A 23939-nucleotide genomic window follows, 5' to 3' on the forward strand; every position below is an offset into this window, starting at 1 on the left:
AAACTATAAATAAAAGAAACGGTTTCTCACAAAAACCGAGCTAATAAAAAAAATTATGTTTCTCGACTGCCGAGAATTTCGGCTGCCAAATTAAGAATTCAGCCGTATTTAGCAACCGACTTTAAAATAAAAAAAGAGGAGAAAATGAAGTAAAAGATGATGAATATTTAGTCGCCTGATCAATATCATCTGTAAATGTAAGTAAATATCCATCGATTTATTTCTTTAAAACAGAACAATTGTTTGGTAAGTGACGAGGAATTCACTTGTGTACGTACTTTTATTGTGTTGAAGGTTTCTTTTTTGTTGATTTTGATTTTGCCTTTGTTTTGTAATTAAGTTTCGAAAATTTGGGTCAAATTGAAATTTACGCATTTTTGGAAGAATGTAAGACATATAAATGATTTTGATATAAACCTATGTAAAATATGTGAGGAACTCATACCAGTAAAAAGCTTAAATTAATGGGACGCTAGAAAGTGGCATCTTTATTTAAAAGGTATGAGTATATTTGTTTAAAAATCCAATGAATAAATGATGATAAAAAAAATATTAAATTTCTATGGAGATATTGGATTTTGATATGTTTCCATGAGAAAATTGACTATTTTAGAAGTTTTTATGAATACACTAGAAATTTGTTTAAAAAAAATAATTTGTAAAAAAGTTATGTTAAAATAACTAAATAAATTGCACTCAAACTAATTTACTAATATTATATAATATATTATGAACATTTTAAACTACAACAGTTTCAAAACTTAATTCATCTCTTCGGCAAGGTATGCTTGAGTTCCTCTGTATTTTTTTTTTTTTTCTTAAAAAGCAATGAGTTGAAGAAATCAAGAAACAAATATTCTAAACCGCCACACGCAAGTTATAGAAAGGTAATATATATACATGAACATTGAGCCATTGACTCTATAATATAATTAAGGCGGTCATTGTAACTTGGAAAAACCCATCAACTCTGATATTTTTTCTTCTTCTCTCTTCCTCCTGTTTCTCTCTTTAGCTGCGATTTGAACACAAGCTCTAATCGAGGTATCCATCTATTCGCACCACGGTACTACTTGTTTCTAGCTTATCGTTGTGTTGTTACATGCATGTTCTTGCTGATAATATATATATATATTTTTTCTATCTTTCTTCTTAGATCATTTCAGCTATTGCATGGAAACTATCTATTTTCTTACTCGAGGCGGTTACGTGCACAACAGCTTCTCAAGCCTTCGCCCTTCTGTCACGAGCTACTCACTGTTGAAGCGCCAAAGTTATGTTGCTCTTAGATCGTCTACTAGAGAGAGTACAGTTCGCACAAGTGTTTTCAAAGACGATCGGGAGATAAGATGGGAGCAGGTATCCTTGCTTATTTCCCTATCATTTTATAATACATTTTTACGTATTTTTTTGTTTTAGTTCGCTGCAAATATGTCAAACTTGGTTTATCTAGCTTTGGTTTGCAACAATTTTTTATGATTAAATCAAGTTATTTCATGTTTTTAGCATATGAGGTCTTGCCTTGAATTGATAACTGTCCCCCTTGGACGTCGAGTATCCAGAAGAGGTCAAAGAGCTTTTTCCGAACTTTAGCAAGTGCGGCTTCTTCCTTTACAGGATGATTATTCAGGTAAATTATAAATTTGATAATAGTAATCTTAGAGTACATACTAGGGTCATCCGACGACAATTCAGATTCGGATCAACCAAGTCTGACGGAAATCGGCCAATAATTAGTCTGATATGAGGATTTGTATAATGCCAGATCTTAAATTAATCATTTTCTAGAGTTCTAGTGGTTTATTGGAGGATTTGCGTACTATAATCAGACATGTTTATGTACTGAGATTTACAAAATCTGTTAATAAAAATTCTGAACTTTTTTTCGTCTCTATTTCTCTCTCTATTGAAGGTTAGATGGTTGTTGAAGCTGTCTGACATGCCAGAAGTGACAGAGGTCCCAAAGTTCAGTCTAGATGCCCGCACTTTTCTCGAAACAATAATTCTTGAATTCCGGGAAAACAACATGCATGCAGTAATGGAGAATATGGAGCATATAGCAAACCCTGATGTAAGGGGAGTCTTAAATTTCCTCAGGGAGAAGTGCAAGGATCAAAGTGAGATCTCCAAGGTTAGTTCATTATACCTTAACTTTTTACAGTATGTGTATGAAAATTAGTAAATTCATGTACTTGAAATTATATCTCAGTTCTCTGAAAGTTCATGTATATATTTTGTTCAATTTTCTGGTAGGTTCTTCAAAATTATCAAGGTACATGCACTCCAGAGACGTTTTTGACGGCATACAAGTTGATGATCAAAGATGCAGTACATGGTGTAATGTATCCACTCATGACCGACCTATGTAAAACCTTCTCTACCCTCACAGAAGAGGATAATGCAGATAATCAAGTTACATACACTCCACAGATGTTGTTAAGGGCATTTGAGATAATTGTCAAAGATGCAACACTGTCTCCACTCATGCCCGACCTATGCAATACCTTGTCTACCCTCTATAATACATACACTCCAGAGATGTTGTTGACGGCATACGAGATGATTGTCAAAGATGCAACAGATTCTCCAATCAGTTCCAAACTATGCAAAATCTTGCCTACCCTCGCTAAAGATAATAAAGAAGTATCGATGCTTTCAAAGACTCACGACCAGGTATATTATCTGTCATTTTGCTTCCCCTAAATTTTAGCTTTGAACTAACTGATGACAATGATAACATTATGACAAAAAAAAAAATTAGAACAAATGGTTCGAGTTAATTTACATCCAAACTTCAATGTAGAAATTCATCTTCTTTTTTATTGCTTATTTGCCGTTGTAGCAGGGACAGTTTTCTAAACCTTCAATTGGGAAAGAGCTAGCACTCTTTTTTGACAAACTGAGAAAGCAGGACCTGGCATCCCTTGCAGAACAACTAAGCAAGGTGGCTAATATATTTCATGATGGAAATTCCTGTTTTGGTGGAATTTACACCTCGAAAAGGAAACTACGTACATCGCCAATAAATATCCTGAGATAGATTGGTCTCATGTGGCTGAAGTAATTGATATTTTGTTGGGCTTGAATAAGTTCGACCCCGACCTACAGGCAAAGTTACTTTTACTCAATTTTTTACTGAGCACAAATTAGTTCACTTAGTATTGTTTAACTTTTGTGCTCATTGTGTAGATTTACAAGCAGTACGGCCAGTACCACACTGAACTTTTGATGTCCATGGTGGATTTGAAAAAAATCCTGGATGACTTCAACCAAGTAAGGCCAGCTTAAAAATTTTATTTTTGTAGTTTCTAGCATTCAATAAAACTTCTGTTTTATTTAAATTTTAAGATGGTAAAGAATCCAGATACTAATAAGAAATAATTGTGGAAAGATTATGAATATATATACTTTTATTTTATTTTGACATCTATAATGTATTTTTGGATTATTTGATTTGTGTAGATAGTAATAAAAGGAAGAACTATTGAGTCAGAATTATCACTACCAAGGATGTTAAAGGCATAAACAAAAGGATTAGTGTAAATTATGTGGATGTACTACTTCCACAACCAGATAATTATCGAGATATTTTGATGTTGCATAACTTTAAAAGTCCATTGACCCTTGTTATCGGTTACTCCCTTGTAAGGTGCAAAGTCCTACTTCAGGAGCTCAAGAAGCTCCTGTAATTCATTGTCATATCTATTTAGTTTTTTATTGCTTATTTCCTTCAGGAGCAAATTATGATTATGATTAGTGTAATGGATAGTCTTATTCTTATATTTTGCTATTATGTTGCTTTATTTTAAAAATAGTATTCTACTGTAATAGACAACCTTATTCCTATTTAGCAAATAGTAGTCTGATCAGTTTGTTTTTTGAATCTTGTCTCTTTGATTTGGTCCGTAAAACACATTTTACGTACAATGTTGAATGTCTTTAATTTGGATGTACAATTTTGAATCTCTTTTGCAAATGCATCCGCTGGTCATGGAGGGTTTGATTTGGATCTACAAATGGGTTTGAAATGCATTTGCTAGTATGGTAGAGTTTGTTCTGGATGACATGAATGCAAACTGGGATTAATCAGTATTGTAAAAAATGTATGTTTAGGCTGATTAGTCGTTGGTGGTGATCAAACTATTATGGATTTTTTTGACTAATCGGCCAATTATTTTCGATTATAGCCGATTATTCTCAATTATTCCCGATTAATCATTTGACAGTACCCTATCCGTCCAACGACCGCATACTGTTATTTACAACACTGAGATTAATATATTACATGAGAACAGCTTTACATGGCAATCGCTATGAACGACTATGGAATAGGCTATGCACGATAGGCAACAATAGGTCTTCTGTTTTCTGATATTATGTATACTTTGGTTTTAGATAAAACATGCTCTGATCAATGTAATTTCATTTTAGATAATACATGTTGAAACTTGTGTTTGAAAAGCTCAAAATTCTCATTTTAATATAATTGTTTAAAATTTCCGTTTGTAATATTTTAAACTTGAGGACTAAAATGAAAATCTTCTGAAGAAAATTAATTGGAGCGGCCTCATTTGTCAGCTTCTCTCTGTTTGTAATTACAGCAAAGAAAATGAAAACTTTTTTCTTAATTTGCTCCCCCTATTTTGATCCTAATCATAATCAAAATTAAAAATTGATTTCTTACTGACATTCTAGATTTTTTTTAACTAAAATATGAAGATGATTTCATTAAACCGAAATCTGATTTTATTAATTTTCTATTAAGCAATTAGATTCATAATTTATTTTTCTGAAAAGGAAGAATACAATTAGTGGTGCATATTTAGTAATTGAATTCTCTGTAGCAAAAATAACTTTAGAATTATCGAGAAATAAACTTTAAAGGTCTTCAGTAAAATATTGTATTATATTAATGCGCATGATTACTATGCAAGAAAAAAAATCGCATTAGCTCCCCATATTACTTTCTCAGTTATTACCGAGAAAATAAAATATAATATAAGAACCGAAATCCTATCATAATTGTTTAATTAATTTCTCGAGTATATTATTAAAGTAAGGGTAACAAAATATTATAATTTATTTCCAACAAATTTTGTTTATACAACGCTAATCTTAAGTTATATAATAATTGCCTCTTTAATTCAATTGTTAATCATCATGATTATATCTTTAACGTTCTTAATTATCCTTAATGAGCCCATAAAAATATTAAATAGAGAGAATAAACATTTAATCAAAAATATTATTGCTAGGAAAGATATTAAAAAATGAAAGATTAATAATATGGATATTATCACTTTAATCAGTTAATTATTTAGTAATTATATATCTATATAAATTTTATGATATTTTCATCATTGTAATTACTTTTAATTTGAACTGTGAGTAGAAATTTTACAAGTGAGCTAAAATATTCTAACACAAGAATGACTATAGTACTTCTCTTTGCTATTCTTTGCTTTTTTTATTTTTTATTATTTGTTACAATTTGAATACGTGTACATATAGATTTAAAAGAGATTTTACACAACATCATTCTGTATGCGGCCATTTTTATTAATAACCCAAAAAAAAAAATTTTTACAAAAATAACCTCAAAATCTAATTTTTTTCAAATCTAACCAAACCGCCAGGGTTGCTGGCGGTCCACTTCTATAGCAGACCGCCACTATTCATGGCGGTCCACTTTTTTTTTTTTTTTTTTTTCTTAATATTTTCATTTGTGAAGTTTTAGTTTTTTTTTGTTTAGGGTATTTGTCAAAAAATTAAGGACTTGGCATTTATTAAAATTTTAAATTTCAAGTTCTGACAGCTTGGGCGGTCCACTAGGGACCAGACCGCCAGTATCCCTGGCGGTCCGCTAGCTGTCTTATAAGCACGCTTTCTCTCTCTCTCCAGCACACAGTCTCATTTGTTAAACCACAGAGAAGAAAGAGAGAGCGATTTTGGCGATTTTGAAGCGATTTTTGGCGATTTAGAGGCGATTGCTACAGGTATTTTATTTTTTATTTAATTATTTTCTGTTTAATTTTTAATTAATAATTATTATACCCGCAGTATGTAAATACTATAAATTAGTCTTTAATTAATATTATAATTAACTTTTAAATTGCAAAAAATAATGAATCTATTATACTGTAATTCTTATGAATTTTTTTTTTAAATGTAGTTTGTTAAGGAAAAAATGCTGGTTGCACTGTACGTGGGTGGTAAGCTAACTAAGGGTGTAGAGGGCGTGTATTACTCGAAAGATGCCTCATTCGGCTTGCAGGTTAATGAAAGAACCACATTTATTGAACTTAAGCAACTAGTATACGAAAAGACTGGTGTAAACCCCAACCGGTATGACTTAGAATTGGCTACCCGAATTGACACACAACGGGCTGGGGCGGGTAAACCTTACTTTGTGAGTTTTCCTATAACAGATGAGGAGTTGTGGAAGGCTGTGTACCAACAATTTGAGTCTAGGGGGGTCGCGATGATAGACTTATATTCTAGGAGGGTTCCCCAGGCCGGGGCTAGACCTTTTAGTGCGGCTGGGGCTGGACCTTCTAGGGCTCCCCCTGTTGGACCTTCAGGTTATGACAATTCGGCTTATGACAGCCAGGGGTACCACCACTCCCCTCATGACAGCCAGGGGTACCACCACTCCCCTCATGACAACCAGGGGTACCACAGTCCCTGTTATGACAACCCGGGGTACCAAAAACTCCTGTGAGTTTACTGAAGTTGTACCACCACCACCACCACCCAGACAGGCACCCATAATCCCTACATTTCCAGCTATACCAGAGTCAGTACCGATACAGTTATCCGTTAATCGAAATGATACTAATATTGATGTTGATGCTATTGATGCCATACCGGAAAGAGAAATGGAAACTGGAGATGAATACCAAGGAATTTGGGAATCTGATGACTTATCAGATGGTGATGCAAATGTACCAGGTTTGTCCAGGGAAGAAAAATTCCCAATCAGGGGTCGGGGGAATAGGCATCATGTCGCCACATTCAACGATACCACAGCTTTTGAAGAGGCTGACATTAGTTTCTTTGGTCCTCGTGTTGTATACAATCGTGAACTTGCCCCAGGGCAAGTCTATACCAACATAGATGAACTTGTAAAGAAAATCCACGAGACTCACGTTCACGGCAACTGGGAATGTATATTAGAAAAAAGGGAATCAAAAAGATTGGTTGTGATATGCAAAAATGCCCCTTGTTGCGAGTTTCGCCTTTATGCAACCCCTGCGGGTTCGGGGGAAGCATGGATAATTAAAAAGTGTGAACCACCTCATACATGCAAGTCTGCGTCCACAAGGACAGACCATTCAAACCTGACAATATCACTAATTGCCGATGCAATTGAGGCAGACATTAAGTTGGATCCATCGATGAGCATCAAGGCGGTGGCTATGGCCGTCAGACACAAATACATACATGTAATCCCAAAATATAACAGGTTGTGGAGAGGTCGTGAACTTGCGATTTGCAGAATATTCGGTAGTTGGAAGGATTCATACAACTATCTGACACCATTGCTCCAGGCTATGGCAAGTACAAATCCCGGCACTGTATTTCAGCGGTGGCATGGCCCCATTTATGACAAGAAGGGAGTACTAATAGAGGGAGTTCAACAATTCAAAGGCATAGCATGGGCTTTTGGTCCTTGTATCCAAGCTGTGTCATTCATCAGACCCGTTATCAGCATTGATGCATGCTTCATGTCTGGCCGTTACGAGGGGCGGCTACTGATAGCATGTGCATATGATGCTGAGAACCAGCTGTTGCCTTTGGCGTTTGCAATTGTTCGGAAAGAGGATGGTGAGAACTGGGGATTCTTTATGCAATTTTTAAGAAGACGGGTGGTTGGGCCAACAAAGTTTTTCTCTGTAATATCAGACCAGCACAAAGGAATAAAATATGTTTTTGATCGTGAAGAATACGGTTGGTCAACACATACTGGCGAGTGTGTGCACAGGTTGTGTATGCAACACGTTGCGGAGAACCTTAGCAAGGCAACCGGAAACGATAGCTGGGTCCTAGAAACATTCAGACGTAATTGCAAAAAGAAGAAGCCGAGAAGGGTGGAAGAGATGAGTAGAGAATTTGCAAAGGTATGTGTTTGTAGATGATTGTTTACATGTCTTATTGTACCTTGTTAACATATTTTTATTTTAATTGTTTTCTTATATTATTTTATTTCCTTATTTATATGTAGTATATGCCGAAAGCAAATCTCTACTTAATGAAGGTGGGCAAAAATAACCCCAGAGATGTCCAAGAGACACCAGCATACGAGAAAATATTTCAAGCACGTGATGGAGGTTACCGTTGGGGAATTATGACCACCAACGGCTCTGAATCGCTGAATGCAGTCTTCAAGGAGAGCCGGACGTTGCCTGTGGCTGCAGTTGTAGAAGACACTTTCTACAAGTTAAATACCTGGTTTCAGGAACGGCGTGCTAAGGCCGCAGAATTAATAAGGATGAACCAGTCATTTTCAACAAGGGTGGAGGAGAAACTAAGAAAACACAGGAATAAAGGTGCAACTATGACCGTGATCCCGATGGGTAATGACGGTACAGAATTCGAAGTGCACAATCCAAATGAGTACGTTCCTTCCAGCCGTAGACCAGATGGCACTATGGAGTTTGTGAAGAGGGCTTTCAAGTACGTAGTGCAATTCCGAGAGGCAAGAGAGGTGACCTGTACATGCCAAGGACCCCAACTTTCTGGAATACCTTGTAGTCACGTGATGGCGGTATGCCGAGTGAGAAACTTCTGCGAGGATCACTATGTCGCTGACATGTATCGTACCGATTACCTTGCTTCTACTTGGGGTGGATCTTTCCATTCTTATCCCAACCAGCATGAGTGGCCTGCGTATGTCGGTGATAGAATACTCCCTTCAGAAGGATGGATAAGGAAGGGGAGGAGGAGACACAAACGTGCTGTAATGACCATGGACGAGATGGGCGGTAGGAGGCCATCGGGAAATCAAGCTCGCCGTTCCGTTTCTGACATGCGCAGGGCAGGTATGTTGCATTTTTCGGAATTAATTTATGATCTTATTATATTAATAACTGGATTCTGTTGTTATGTTCAGATGCCATAAACGAACACAATGAAAGAGAAAATGCGAGAGTTGTTGCTGAAGCAACTGGTAGAACACAACCACCTCTTGCGACCCAATCATCTAGTAGCCAAGGGTCTACAAGTACTGCTGCTCCTGCAGCTGACACCAGAAAATCTTCTCGTCTATTGGGTCTATTCCGACGTCGTGAAAGATGAACTTATTATTTTGCTTAGGTGAACTAAGTTATGAATATTTGTGAACTTCAGTTGTATCGTTGAACTTTAATTGTATTTGTCAACTTATTATTCCGACGTCGTGAAAGATACGTTGTAATTTCAGAAGACCATTTCGATGTAAAGCAGAGAAAACATAAAAACCAACATGAAATATAAAATAAAACTGCAATCATAATAAAGAGCTACAGTCCAAAATACATCATAAAAAAACTGTATATGTATATATGTATGTGTATGTGTATGTGTATATGTATGTATGTATATATGTATGTATGTATGTATCTATGTTTGTATATATGTATATATTATACATATATTATAAAAACCGAAAAAAAAAGACGCCCAAGCTGTCAGAACTTGAAATTTAAAATTTTAATAAATGCCAAGTCCTTAATGTTTTGACAAATACCCTAAACAAAAAAAAACTAAAACTTCACAAATGAAAATATTAAGAAAAAAAAAAAAGTGGACCGCCATGAATAGTGGCGGTCTGCTATAGAAGTGGACCGCCAGCAACCCTGGCGGTTTGGTTAGATTTGAAAAAAATTAGATTTTGAGGTTATTTTTGTAAAAAACTTTTTTTTTTGGGTTATTAATAAAAATGGCCGTTCTGTATGCATTGAGCATCTTCCATACATGCAACACTTTTTTCATAAAAAAAAAAAAAGTATAAAGACAACAAAAATAAACTAACAAGTAGAAAAAAAAAACCATTGTGCACGTGTCACACCTTAAATTTCAACTTTTCTCCAATTGACTCTCAAAAGTTTAATCTGCATGATTATGATAACTAATTTAATTTATTTGGCACGTGTCACAGTTTCATGTAAAAAGTACTATTTAAAATTCAATTAAAAAATTCTGATAAATATTTATAATTGAGAGGTTTTTAACTATGCTTGCATGACCTTCTGTTTTGAAGACACGTGGCATATATCACTCCGTTTCAGCAAGTGGTATCATATATAATATTAATACATCTGATTATAATCTTTCAATTAAATTTTCTTTCTTCCATCTAAGCAAAGCCTGACTCTGTCTCTAATCGATTGCATATATCAAAAGAATTGATTTTCAAATTTAATAGTTACAAATCAAACAAGTCGGATATATTCGTATCTCATATATCCGATCCGAGTCAATTCAAGTTGGATTCAGGTCTGATTGTTCCGCTTGGGTCGATCAGCTGAGTTTTTGACATCCTGAGACATGCAAATTTTGCTAATTTCACCACTCAAATTTGATATATCTATCTACAATTCATACCACGACAATATACCATGCAATTAAAGCATGAAACAAAAAGAATCTCAAGAGTATATTTTTATTAATGAAAAGAGGCAATAAATCCTCTTTGAAATTAGAATCTGAAAAGTATATTTTCATTATTGAAAAAAAATACTTGTCAATAAATTAATGAGAAAAAAGGTTAATAAATCCTCTAACCGCCTCAAAATAAGCAAAACAATAATATGCTTAAGAATCGATCCGGAATAATAATAATAAAAAAAAAAGATAACGCGCGACGAATAAATGCGCCTGTATTTAGCAAATTTTAGTTACTCTATGGCCGCTAGCATATATGAAATCAATTATGTACCATATAACACGCCTGTATACTTTTATCAAGAGAAGTAAAACACACCAGTATAAAAAAAATTTAGGTCAGAATCTGATCGTTTCTAGTCAAAATGAGTATGCTTGATCGATTCCACCGGACATGAGCAAATTTTTGTTAATCCCACCAGCAATGACCGAAATACTAGTGTTCCATAATTTGGATTGAGTTGTAACTGAAGAAAATTATGGAAAAATAAATAAATATGAAATTTGAATCAATATTGCTAGACACAATTTTTTTTAGTCAAGTTCTGACGAAATGAGCAGATTTTAATTAATTGCAACTGAAATGACCGAATATTAATTTTTAGTTTTATTTTAAGATCCAATTGAAAGTGGATAGAGTCTGCTTGATCATATGGACCACACAACGAAGAAACCTAGAGGTTTAATTGGTATCAAACCAATTTCAGTTTGATATTTGGTCAGAACTGTTTTATCAAAATTAGAATTTGTACGGATGATTTATTTTAAAATGTGTCCCGTAATTTTTAATGGATGTAAAAAAATTCCAAATTTAATCTGATATATGTTGTTACCGGTAGAAAGTCTGTAATATATAAGAACATTTTTATCCTTGCAATTGTTAGTGACAATAATATTATTTACGAGCTTCGAGCTTAATATTATCTCTTTATGAATTGATCATCAATATGATTGTATTCTTTAATTATTTTCCCGATTTTTTTATTAATATCCAAAAAATAAATAAAATTTAAAAAAAAATTCAAATCCTGAACAAATTTTAAAAACTACCCAAACCGGTTATCCAATAACCGGATTTGGGACAAATTTCCGGTTAATGGATTCCCGGACTCAACACAGTATATCTGGTTAACCATTAACAGGAAAGTTATATATATATATATATATATATATATATATATATATATATGAATTTGGCTGGGGTGCTATGGATAGCATAGAGGCCTCTATGCTACGGCTCAATATTCAACTTTTCAAAATCCAAACGGTCGATCCGAACCATTCATCTTATTCTCCATATTAATATCTGCTTGGAGACCAAATTTTATAATTTTCTGAATTTTTTTACTATTTATTAAGCCACTTTGAAAATCGCTAATCCAACGGTTTTACTGTTTTGTGCAGCCACCGTTGGATCAACAATTTTGTAAAATACTTAATAAATAGTAAACAAATTCAGAAAAATGTAAAATTTGGTCTCCAAGTAGATATTAATATGGAGAATAAGATGAATGGTTCGGATCGACCGTTTGAATTTTGAAAACTTGAATATTGTGCCGTAGCATAGAGGCCTCTATGCTATCCATAGCACCCCAGCCTTACTCTATATATATATATATATATATATATATATATATATATTTTAAAAATAACATATCTGGTTAATGGTTAACCGGACTTGTTTTTTTTTTTAAACAAAAAATTTTAAATTTTTTTTATTTTTTGTATTGAAATATTAGAAATGTTGAATATATTTTCTTAAAAATAGATGAAATACAATATAATTTGATTTATTAGAAAAACTGCAAAAAATAACCCGGATCAATATTTTTCAGGCCGGATTTTTCGCGGCTGTAAGAAAAATTTATATATTTCTTTGTGTTATTGGAAAAAAAATAAAAATGTTTAGATTATGGGTTATTGATCCCGGTTCAAAAGTCACTTCTATGTAATTCATGAAATATTGTGATCCTTCTAGGACATTTAATTTATAAAAAGTTCTATCTATTTTTGAAAAAAAATAAAAACTTGAAGTTATTTAATTATTGTTATTAAAAAAAAAATTTGCGGTTTTTGTTTTTGTTGTTGTTTTTTTTTTAAAAAAAAATGTTGTTTTGGAATTGTAAAACCACAATTTTTTTTTGCGGTTTTAGATTGAATTATCGCAAAACAAATTTGCGGTTTGGGTAGATTTCAAAATCATGAGCAACTTTAGTTAGTTTTTGAAATTTAGTTAGTTTTTGAAATTTAATTATGTTTTGGATATTTATAAAAAAATTCAGCTGTAAAGGTATCCAACATCAAAATCCAATATTTTTATATATGTGTAAATAAAAGCTTAATGTGAGTTAGAATTATCCTTTTAATTAATTTAATGATATAAATTTTATATTAAAACTTTTAAAAAAATATTGAAACAAATTTTGAGAATTAGAATAACCAAAATTTGAAATTCTGGTCCTGAAAAATGGACTTCCTTATAGCGGCCCTAATTAGTTTTTTTTTTACATTTTTTTTCTCCAACTGATAACATGTATATGCGGCAGAAATTAAAAATTTTGTACTTAACAAAATACAAATATTTCAGCAGTTAGAAGCAAATAAACACACGTACTACCACGATAGTCTTTTATCTTCAAAATACATATCTAGAGTGACCTGAGTAAAATATGTTCACCACATGTGCCAAAAATAATCATTGATGGAGGAATAAAACCAAACAACAAATACAAATAAATTAAAAGGAAAAAGAAAAAGAAAATGATGGAAACAGTAACACAAATAAATTAAAGGAAAACACTCTACAGATTCTTGCTGGTCCTATAATATTTCTATCTCGGGAACATGTTTGCAGATGTTGCGGATCTCATCTTTATGCTCATTTAATTCGGTGCAACTAATTATGTTAAGTTGTTTGAGGTTGGACAGGTACTGAAGCCCGAGAGGCACCCTTAATTTGTCACAATCGAATAGGTACACATTATTAAGTATGGGCATGGCACCCGCTTTTATCTCCCATTCTTCTAGATTGGTTAGGCTCCGAAAGCACAAATCATGTAGCTGTTGGAAGCCTCCATCAGAACAACTCATCTTTCGATTCACTTCTCCTTCCAACAAGAGCAACCTGAGGCTGCGTAGCTTCTCTAGCACTGGCAGCGGATCTTCCTTGAACTGGAGATCATAGAGTTGAAGCACTGTGACGTGGATGGGAAACATGCGAACCTCAAGTGACAACTTGTTGTTGAGGGATGAGGACTCCTCTCGTAACATCAGAGATTGTAAATGCTGATAAAATGGAAACCTTTGCATCTCCACAATTGTTTGCGGCACTTCACTGCCATGTAAATAAAGACGGGTTAGATGATTCAGTGTATCAAGCAACTTGGCCATTACATCCCATGAAAAGGAGTTCTCCACTTTGATATCTAAATCACGCAAATTTGGTAGTTTAGGCAACTGTGCATTCCATGACTCTCTGCACTTCACACCCCTGAGTGTTTGCAAATTTTTTAGGTCGGCAGATGATGAGGGTCCTGCAGTATAATCCATGTAATTTAGCATCACATGCCTAAGTGTTTTCACATTCCATATATCATCATGCAAGTCACCATGATCTTGTAGTTGATAGAAATTAAGGGTCTCCACAAATTTCAAGCCTCTTATGAACGACTCAAAAGATATTCTGTTACTACTCAATGTGCCAATAAGTTCGCAATACCTGTTGAGAAACAAGATAATTAGAGCACCAGTTAGGCCTCAGACTCGTTAGGGGCATTTTCATCATTGACCATTTATTAGATAAAACAGAGTTACTAGTTAACAACAATTATAGCATACCAACCTGAGATACACAAGACAACCAATTAAAGAAAATAAACCAAGTGCCTTAAAGGCCACCAAGAGCTACACAAGACAGCCACTCATACCAGAAAAATAACAAGAGTGTATGTTCTTATCAATTTAAGTACCAGAAATACTAGCAAAAACATCAAAACCAGAAAAGGGGCAGTGTCGTACCAGCAAAATACCAGAAAGCCAATACCAAATAACAGATACCAAAAAGACAGTACCAGTAAAATACTAGAAACCCAGAAAAATACTATCAAACCTAAATAACAGCAATTATGGCATACCAACCTGAGATACTCCACCAAGCAAGAAAATTGATAAAATCCATAACCTAGAGATTAGCGATGAGTTTTCTACAAATTGCAAAAAGGAGATCAACACCCGATCTGGTGTTGGTTCTTGTATCCTTATCTCTGACCAAAAAGAAGAACGACGGAGAGGGAAGGAGATCAGGACAAAGAGAAAAAAAAAAGGCAGCGACCTCAAAGAAAGGAAACATGGGGAGTGAATCAGCGAAAGAACTCTCAGGAAGAGAAAGAAGAAAAATGGTTTAATAAAAGTGACACATCCTCTCCATTTGGTCATAAAATAGAGGCCTCCATTTAACTGAGATTTTTGAGAGAAAAATGGTGAAACGGATCAGAGCAATCCAGTCCAAGAAAACCAAGATCAAGTGAGGCAACTAATCTAGCAACTAATTACGTGGTTGTCTTAATAAGATATCTCAAAATGTTATGGTATTGCTTTAAATTCAATAAATCTTTCTTCAGAAAATCAAAACAATTTAGATAATGGTGCAACTGATCACATGTTTTGCAACAAAGATTTATTGACCAATTTAGATCTATCCATAAATGACTAATATGTTGTTGTTGCAAATGGTACGAAAACCAAAATTGATGGCATGTGATTATGTAATATTTAAGAAAAGATATACAAAAATATAAAAGATATTTTGTATACAAGTAGTTTTTCTACAAATTTATTCAATTGAAAAACTAATACAAGAATTAAATTGCAATGCAATTTTTTCTTCAAATATGTAACATTTAAGAATTGGGAAATCGAAAAATAATTGGTGAAGGGTTTTTGACACTCTTTTAAATTATTCAATCTAAATGTCAAAAAACAAGATAATTTTCACACTCTTTGGCATAAAAGACTATGACATCCTTCCGATAAAATTCTTAAATATATTCGTGATTTTTCAAAATTAGATTGTAGTAATTGTGTAGTGTGTAAATTACGAAAAACATACTGGATTACCGTTTCATCTATCAAATAGTAAAAGTGAGAAATCTTTTGAATCATTTAATTGATACAAATATTTTGTAATTTTTATAGACGAATTTTCTAAAGTAAATTTTTACATTTACTAAAAAATAAAAGTGAAGTATTTTCTCACTTTCAAGAGTTTTATAATTTTATAGAAAATCAATGTGATATAAAAATTAAAATATTTAGATCCGATAATAGAACAGAATTTATAATATTTTTTTTTTAAATTTCTTCAAACAAAAAGGGATTTTATATCAAATAACATGTGTCTATATACCCGAATAAATTGGTGTTTCCGAACTGAAAAATAGACATTTGCTTGAAATGACTCGAGTTCTTTTATTTCAAAATAATGTACTAAAGATTTTTTGGTCGGATGCCATACTCACGGCCACATATTTAATAAATAGATTGCCTAGTGCCAATTTAAATTATATAAGTCCATTGTAGATCATTTTTCCGAATTGAAGAAAAAAAATCATGGATTAGCATGCAAATTGAAGAAAGTCATTTATGGATTGAAGCAATCTCCAATAGCATGGAATGGCAAACTAAGTTCTCATTTAATTTCTTGTAATTTTAAAATTAGTAATGTAGATTATTATTTATTTGTAAAATTTGAAGGAATTAATACTACCATTATATTAGTATATGTTGATAACATTATGACCAAGAAGAAATTAATTAATTAAAATTTCAATTGAAATAAAATTTGACGTTATGGATCATGGTTATTTATAATTTTTTAGGAATATAAATCGCACATTCTAAGAAAGGCCTATTTATTCTCAAAGAAAATATACTTCAGATTTATTAAAGGATACTGGTCTCAACACCAATAGATGGTAAGCATAAATTAAATAGCGAAGAAGGGTCATTAGAAGATATAAATTAATTTTAGAGACTTGTAGAAAAATTGATATACCTAACAGTAACCCTCCCAGATGTTTCGTTCTTGGTAAGTCAAATTAGCCAATTCATACAAAGCTCCAAGAACACCACACTTGGAATTAACAAATAAATTTTAAAGTATTAAAAAAGAACATCTGGTAAAAGGAATTTGCATGAAAAATAATAATTCTAACAATGTGTGTGGCTATTTCGATGCAGATTGAACCGAGAGGTTTGATAGAAAATCGACAGCTGATTTTTGTACATTTGTAGGCAGAAATCTTCTCACATGAAAAAGAAAAAAAAAATATCGTGGTACGATCAAGCGCCGAGGCAGAATATTGTGCCATGGTATCAACCGTGAGTGAATTGACATAGATCAAGCAATTCCTCGTAGATATGGGAATTAAAATTCCAGTGAAAATATTTTGGACAACCAAGTGACACGACACATAGCATCCAATCCAGTGTTTCACGAGAGAACAAAACACATTGACGTGGATTGTCACTTTATTAGAGAAAAAAATCAAGGAAAGGAAATTGAAACTCCTTTTGTAAAAAGTGAAGACCAATTGGCAGATATCTTTACGAAGGGATTAGATCCAAGACAATTTGAAAAAAAATATGAACACGTTAAGAGTTCATCGACATTTACAACCCCAACTTCAGGAGGAGTGTTGACAAACAAGATAATTAGAGCACCAGTTATAGGACTCAGACCCATTAGGGCTATTTTCATCATTGACCATTTATTAAAAAAAAGAGAGTTATTAATTAATAAAAAAGGGCAACTCCATCTTTTTATTTGACCGTTAGGTAACCGTTGGGGAATAGATAGAAATTGGCTATATAAAGCCTCACTATAAAAACTTTGATACTAAGATTGCAATAAAAAAAAAACAATTCATCATACTCTCTGTTTATCACTTTACTGTTTTATTCTGCAAATATAAACAATACCTTAATTGATTGAGTCCATGAAAACACTCGAAATCTACACTCGGTGCCTTGTGATGAAGCACCTTAAGCAGCCTTTGCCGAGAGCAATTTGGCATTGTGTCCTCAAAGCACACCAAAGAACGAAGATTTGGATTTGCATGTTCCATCAATTCACTGCAACCCGAGTAATGAACCGCCACACGACGTGCCTTGGCGCTGCTCTTCCAATTGTCAGGGTTGGAGCAAATTGTGATAAAGTTATCCTCCTTAGCCTTTAGGATTGCTAGTTCACGAAGGAGATCATGTATACGGCAATATGTGATGGAATCATCAGTGTCTCTATGTAATACTTGAACCAAGCTTCTGTTGAAATTAAATTAGAAAATTTAATTAAATGGGATCCTCTGGATTATATGAAAAATGTTGGCATGAATACGACTAACAAGTGTATTTTAACTAAATATAATATTAAACCTATAAGAATAATGTTAGTCATGAATATGAATTGAATTTAAAAATTTAAAAAGTAGGATATCTTTATCTAAAAAAAAAAATCAAATGATAAGTTTAATGAATATGTAATAGAATGTTAAACTATTGAAGCATACCTTTGCACTAGTTCTTCCAGGAAGCTCTCAGCAGTATCCTCGAATGTTCTAGATTCTTCAGCAGGTATGAACCCTTCAGCAACCCACAACATCAATAAATTTTTAGCATTGATTTCATGGTCTTCAGGAAAAGCCGCAAAGTACATGAAACAAGATTTGAGAACAAATGGCAAGTCATCGTAACTGGTGGCCATGATCTCAGTACAATCTTTCCCATCAGTACCCCAGTTCATAGTTTGCAACATTTTACTCCAAGCAACATAATTTGCAGGTTTTTTTGATAATAAACCTCCTAAAACTAGCAATGCGAGAGGTAATCCACCACATTTTTTAGCAAATTGTTTTCCAACCTCATACAGTTCATCGGGAAACCCTTTACTCAAATCTCGATTAGGCAGAGCCTTTTTCAGCAAAAGCTCTAAGCTCGGTTTCTCAGTTAAATATGGAAGTTTATATGGTTCGGCATCATCGATAATGTTTTGGATTCTAGTAGTTACCAATACTCTACTTCCAATCCCTACATCAAGTAGCACTTCACCAATTTTAATCCATAGATCACCTCTCCACATATCATCTAGGATTAGAAGGTACTTCTTTGGCTGTGGCTTTGTACTAGCTTGAGGGTCATGAGAGTTTGGACGTAAATGGTATTCTAAAGTGTACTTCTGACCATTAAGAGTTTTGTAAAGCTTTGTAAGCAAATACTCTTCTCCACCTTCTACGTCGTTTGGAGGGAGAGGCTCGACTTGCTCTATTATCTTTTTCAAAATATCCATCAGTTTGAACTCTTGAGATATTGTTACCCATATGCAAACGTCAAACTGTCTCTTGACATCATTGCTGTAACAAAAAAAAAATTAAAAAAACAGATTGTTTGAATCATATCGCATTCCTCTGCTCCTATAATTGGTACTTGTACATATATATTATCATTGAGCCTGGTTCTCACACTTTATATTTTTGAAAAGAGAATTTAGTTTTATCATCTAGTCGGTAAACGAGAATTTAATTAATTAGTTTGGCATATATACTTATTTCTTAATACCATTTTTTGTGAAACTCTACCAGAGTATCAACAAGTAAAACGATCACAATTAAAAGATAACATAACCCTCTCTACAACTTTGACAAGATTTACCATAATCCTAAAAAATTAAAATTGATTGTATGTCCGAAAAAAATTAGGTTGACATTAGGGTTCGAGAGTAATTTTCTTATTTAATTACAAACAGAAAATAGGTCCGTCTAAAATCTAATGATACTGATAGATGAACGGGTAAATTAAATGAATCTGAACTTTTGAGGTGCATGCATATATGATACATAATGTTTTTGATGTGAAAAATCTGTCAATTTCAAACTCTTCCAGGGAATTTTACCTTCAAAACCATCTTTTCAGGGAATGTTTCAATTGATTTTCTTTAAATTAAATTTAACTTGTCTTTTGTGTAACAACATTACATGCATTGCACAATTTTATCACCCTATTTCAGCAGGAAACTGTATTAATTTTTGGAAAATAATTGTGCAGAACGAATAAAAGAACTTAATATTCAGCTATTTTTGACACAGTTGATTCATATAATCATATTTACCTATTATAAACTTTTCGAGCAAGAGTTGTTTTTCCGAGCCCACCAGGTCCCACAATTGAGATGACAGCACGCCTTTTAATGCTTGTGTCAAGCAACAGATTTACGATGTTGTCCCTATCATGATCGAAGCCGACAACATTAGGATCATCAATCTTAGGTAGCACAGGGGGCCTGATCGGTAGCCTCGGCTGCACTCCACTGCCTTCTCCCAAAGAGTTGATTCCGTATCTCTCTCTACTGTCATTGATCTCCCTAATCCGTGCCAGGATTTCATTCATCTCATCAGCAAGGTTGTGCAAAGCTGGAAGCTTTTTGCTTTTCCTCCACATCCTTTTAGCAGCCCCAACAATTCGAGAATATCCTCTTGCAGGGTTCTCGGGAACCTTCAAGAAAATGGCATTGTCTATTACATCTTCTATGTCGTAAGCAATATCTCTGACCTCATTAACCCAATGCTTCTCTCTCTCATTTATAATGTGCTTCATGTCAGCATCTTTTAGGAAAGATTGAATCCAACTGAGCTCACGACTCAATCTCTCCACTTGCTTACCGACACCATGTAATAGTAAAACATCCTTAATAACAGCATCCGATAGCTTACCCAAAACCAGACTAACTATTCCCTCGGCCATCTTTCAAGTTACCTACAAACTGGGTGAACAATTGTACCAGTAAAAATTCGGGTAAAAACAGTGTATTAATAAACTAGGGAAAAACAGTAATTGCGGCGTACCTTTCAGGTTGAATCAATTCAGCTCAACGATTCTCCTATTTTCACAATCAACGCATTCATTCAATCACCGAATTTGCTCCTACGTTTGTCACTTTTTTACCAATAAGACCACAATTAAATATGCAATTAGGAATGGCAATTATATGATGACAAGCAGACTTAATCTTGGTTCTGAAATTCAGAATCGGAATCGGGTTCTTGACCGTGGAATCGGAATTGGATGAATCGGCCGAAATTGGAAGAATCGGATCGGTAACTCAGATTTTTTTGACAGAAGCTTATTTTGTCCCCAAAAAGAAGAAAAAAATTGATAAAAATAATTTGTAAAAAGAAAAAATGTTAAGGCAAAATATTACACTCAAAATAATTCATTAATACAATATTAATATATGCATAATATATTTTTACTATCAAAAACTATGATGATCTGGCTGGATAATTGGTGTACTGAGCCAAATAATAAAAACATTCATGTCATAAGAATCAAATTTGTATTGTAATTACTTAAAAAAATATCTAATTTTGAAATAAAATAGATAAAATAATAAAAACATAACTAATATTTACAAGAGAAAATTAAGTTTTTGTATTTTTATTTTATATTTTGATAACAATTAAATTTATAATATAGTGATTTAATGGATTAGTAGATGAGGTGCGGAGTTACATTTCAGCACTGGGATTGGTCAGAGAGGTGCAATTCTGTTAATACCAGTTGAGATGGATGGTACCGGTTTTTTATAAAACTGGAGTGTACACACACTGGAACTCATGTATTGGTATCTTTTATATTTTTCAAATTAATATAATCTTTGGCAGCTTCTGCCAAACTTCTCAAAAAAAAAGAACTCATCTATATAATAACTTGTATGGATTGGTCTACTGTGAACCAATTTATATTTTAAAAAAAACAATACAATTTACATAGACCAAGTCTACTTAGTATGTTATAATGTATAAAGCTTTCTCTCTATTCTCTTCTCTGAGTTGCGAACATCCGTTTCTCCAAATCACTTCGACAGCCATGGTAAAATAGGAAGTTGATTCGATTGAATTATCAAAACAGTTTAATTTTGCTCTCAATGCAAGAAATTTAGACGAAATTTGGCCGATTGTTTCAATTCACCGTTGATTTTGTAGTTTTTTGCACGTAACTCGCAAAACCGAGTTAACTCAGAAAAAATCGACTTGACGTGGCTCAACTCGGTCTAACTCGACTTGACTCGGCCGGAAAATAGAATGACTCGGCCAAGTCAAGCACTGTTTATCCGATTTTTGCTCAAAAAATCGCATAAGTGCGAGACTCGGGTGAAACTCAGACCGGTCCCATCCGATACCGAATTAACTCAGCTGAATTGACTCGGTATCGGCCGATTTTCAGAACCATTGACTTAATCAAATTAAATGACAGAGAAATTTTATGAATAATAATGGGACTCATACCTCTGTGTGGTTGTGTCTTCATATGCTTTGGAGTTTGAACATCTATGTATTATTATTTCTTGCTTAAAATTCTTTGATGATGTACAAGCTCCGCATTTGAATAAGATAGCTAGATACAAAACCTAGTTTCATCTCAAGGATAGATGAGATTATAAGTTTAGCTTATATGCTGAAAGCTAACATTGTCTAAAGTTGAGTTTATAGAGACATAATTAAAGTTGAGAATATCTCTTTTCTTTTAAAAATATAAAGCATAGAAAAAGGTACCAACAATAATGCAAGGGTGGGCCCAGCTAACTTTTCACAAGATCATATACCAGGCTCATAATACAAAACATCAAACTGAGCAATACAAAATTATCCCAACTTGATAAATATTGACAAATGATGAAAACAATAGAACAACAAAACATCATGATATGTACACAATATATAGCCACACGCCACACAGAACTATACAACAAAAAATAGAAAATATGATCAGTCCGTATTTGTGTTGGCTAAAAAAATTTACATATTTATTACAATAAATTAATTATTCATTTAATACACGTTTATAAATTTGCAAATCACCAAGCTAGCTAGATACCAAACATTATAAGAAAGTTTGGAATATATATATATATATAGATGAAAAGATAAGTTTGCATATATCTAACATTTCTAATTTCAAATAAAAAAACTCACGTTGTTGAAAATGTTATTTCTTTGTTAATTTAAAGACGGATTTTTAACATAAAAACATAATTGAAAAAAAAAGATTCTGTTCTTAAAAAAAATTTAAAATATTGCAAAAATTTCAATATAATGTGCCTTGAAGATCAAATTTTATATTTTTTTTGGAAATTATTTATTATTTTTTTAGAATTTTTAAAAATCAATGGTTTTCATTAAATAAAAAAATATTAAATTATTGTGGTTGAAACTTGGAGTGTTTAAGTAATTATATCCAATAATACAGAATAAAAAAATTGTTATCTCCACGTCCTCTTCTCTTTCATCTTTTTGTCTTTTTCTTTTTAATTTTCTAAAAAAAATTAAAAAGAAAAAGACAAAAAGACGAAAGGGAAAAGGACCTCCAATAATGCAGTGAAGAATATGAAACACCAAACATACATAGTAGTACAAATAATCCACAGAATCAGAAACAATAATGCACCAAACATAGTAGTACATTATTGTGGTGGGCCCAACAATAATGCACCACCTAATTTTTTGATTTTTTTTTTAAATAGAATTGCATTGAAATAATTTAATAGAACAAGCCCAGACTGTTGGAATTTTCGAAAACTAGCCTCCACCGATCCCTAGGATCAGTGCAGCCCATTTATCACTCCACCATTCCCTTGCCGCAGAATATCACAGAATGTCACAGAAAATCAGAAAATCAAAACAAAATAGACCTCCACCGATCCTGTGGATCGGTGTATTTTTTTTTTTTTTTTTTTTTTTTTTAAACAGAAATTTCTAATTTTTTTATTAAAATATTAGAAATGTTGAATATATTTCTTTGAAAATAGATGAAATACAATATAATTTGATTTATTAGAAAGACTGCAACAAATAACCCGGATCAATATTTTCCAGGCCGGATTTTTCGCGGCCGTAAGAAAAATTAATATATTTCTTTATGTGTTATTGGAAAAAAATAAAAATGCTTAGATTCTGAGTTATTGATCCCGGTTCAAAAGTCACTTCTAGGTAATCTAGAAAATATTGTGATCCATCTAGTACATTTAATTAATAAAAAATTGTTTCTATTTTGAGAATTCTTTTTGAAAAACAATCATTAAATAAATTAAAGTTTTTGTTTTTTTTCAAAAATAGATACAACTTTTTATAAATTAAATGTCCTAGAAAGATCACAATATTTTCTGGATTACATAGAAGTGACTTTTGAACCGGGATCAATAACTCAGAATCTAAGCATTTTTATTTTTTTTCCAATAACACATAAAG

The 23939-nt window shown here is 32.9% G+C and overlaps 2 protein-coding genes across 3 annotated transcripts; one reads left to right on the forward strand and one right to left on the reverse strand.

The window, feature by feature from the left end:
* The first annotated feature begins 1162 nt into the window (after window positions 1-1162).
* Window positions 1163-3525, forward strand: LOC144544094 (uncharacterized). Its single transcript, XM_078292511.1, has 7 exons — window positions 1163-1359; window positions 1507-1630; window positions 1913-2131; window positions 2254-2673; window positions 2846-2944; window positions 3190-3273; window positions 3463-3525. The coding sequence occupies exons 2-7, from the start codon at window positions 1619-1621 to the stop codon at window positions 3523-3525; spliced, it is 897 nt and encodes a 298-aa protein (XP_078148637.1). The 5' UTR covers window positions 1163-1359; window positions 1507-1618.
* Window positions 3526-13327: 9802 nt separating this feature from the next.
* On the reverse strand, window positions 13328-22151 carry LOC144544474 (disease resistance protein RPP13-like). Of its 2 annotated transcripts, none has more exons than XM_078292986.1 (6): window positions 21981-22151; window positions 20538-20628; window positions 19805-20448; window positions 18210-19049; window positions 17623-17964; window positions 13328-14362 (listed from the first exon to the last, which is right to left on the reverse strand). In XM_078292986.1, the coding sequence occupies exons 3-6, from the start codon at window positions 20434-20436 to the stop codon at window positions 13465-13467; spliced, it is 2712 nt and encodes a 903-aa protein (XP_078149112.1). In that variant the 5' UTR covers window positions 20437-20448; window positions 20538-20628; window positions 21981-22151; the 3' UTR covers window positions 13328-13464. The 2 variants fall into 2 exon arrangements, with proteins under 2 accessions (XP_078149112.1, XP_078149111.1); XM_078292985.1 differs by having other exon boundaries at window positions 19805-20455.
* Window positions 22152-23939: the final 1788 nt, after the last annotated feature.

This window comes from Carex rostrata, chromosome 26 (assembly GCF_964058835.1).
Source record: "Carex rostrata chromosome 26, lpCarRost1.2, whole genome shotgun sequence".
In the NCBI taxonomy this organism is placed as follows: Eukaryota; Viridiplantae; Streptophyta; class Magnoliopsida; order Poales; family Cyperaceae; genus Carex; species Carex rostrata.

Coding starts and splice junctions, on each gene's coding strand:
- LOC144544094 (XM_078292511.1), top strand. Junction 2,674..2,845: donor TTTCAAAGACTCACGACCAG/GTATATTATCTG, acceptor CCGTTGTAGCAG/GGACAGTTTTCTAAACCTTC. Junction 2,945..3,189: donor TTGCAGAACAACTAAGCAAG/GTGGCTAATATA, acceptor CTCATTGTGTAG/ATTTACAAGCAGTACGGCCA.
- LOC144544474 (XM_078292986.1), bottom strand. CDS start 20,436: ATGGCCGAGGGAATAGTTAGTCTGGTTTTGGGTAAGCTATCGGATGCT. Junction 19,050..19,804: donor GCTCGAAAAGTTTATAATAG/GTAAATATGATT, acceptor TTTTTGTTACAG/CAATGATGTCAAGAGACAGT. Junction 14,363..17,622: donor CATGGACTCAATCAATTAAG/GTATTGTTTATA, acceptor GTTTCTCAACAG/GTATTGCGAACTTATTGGCA.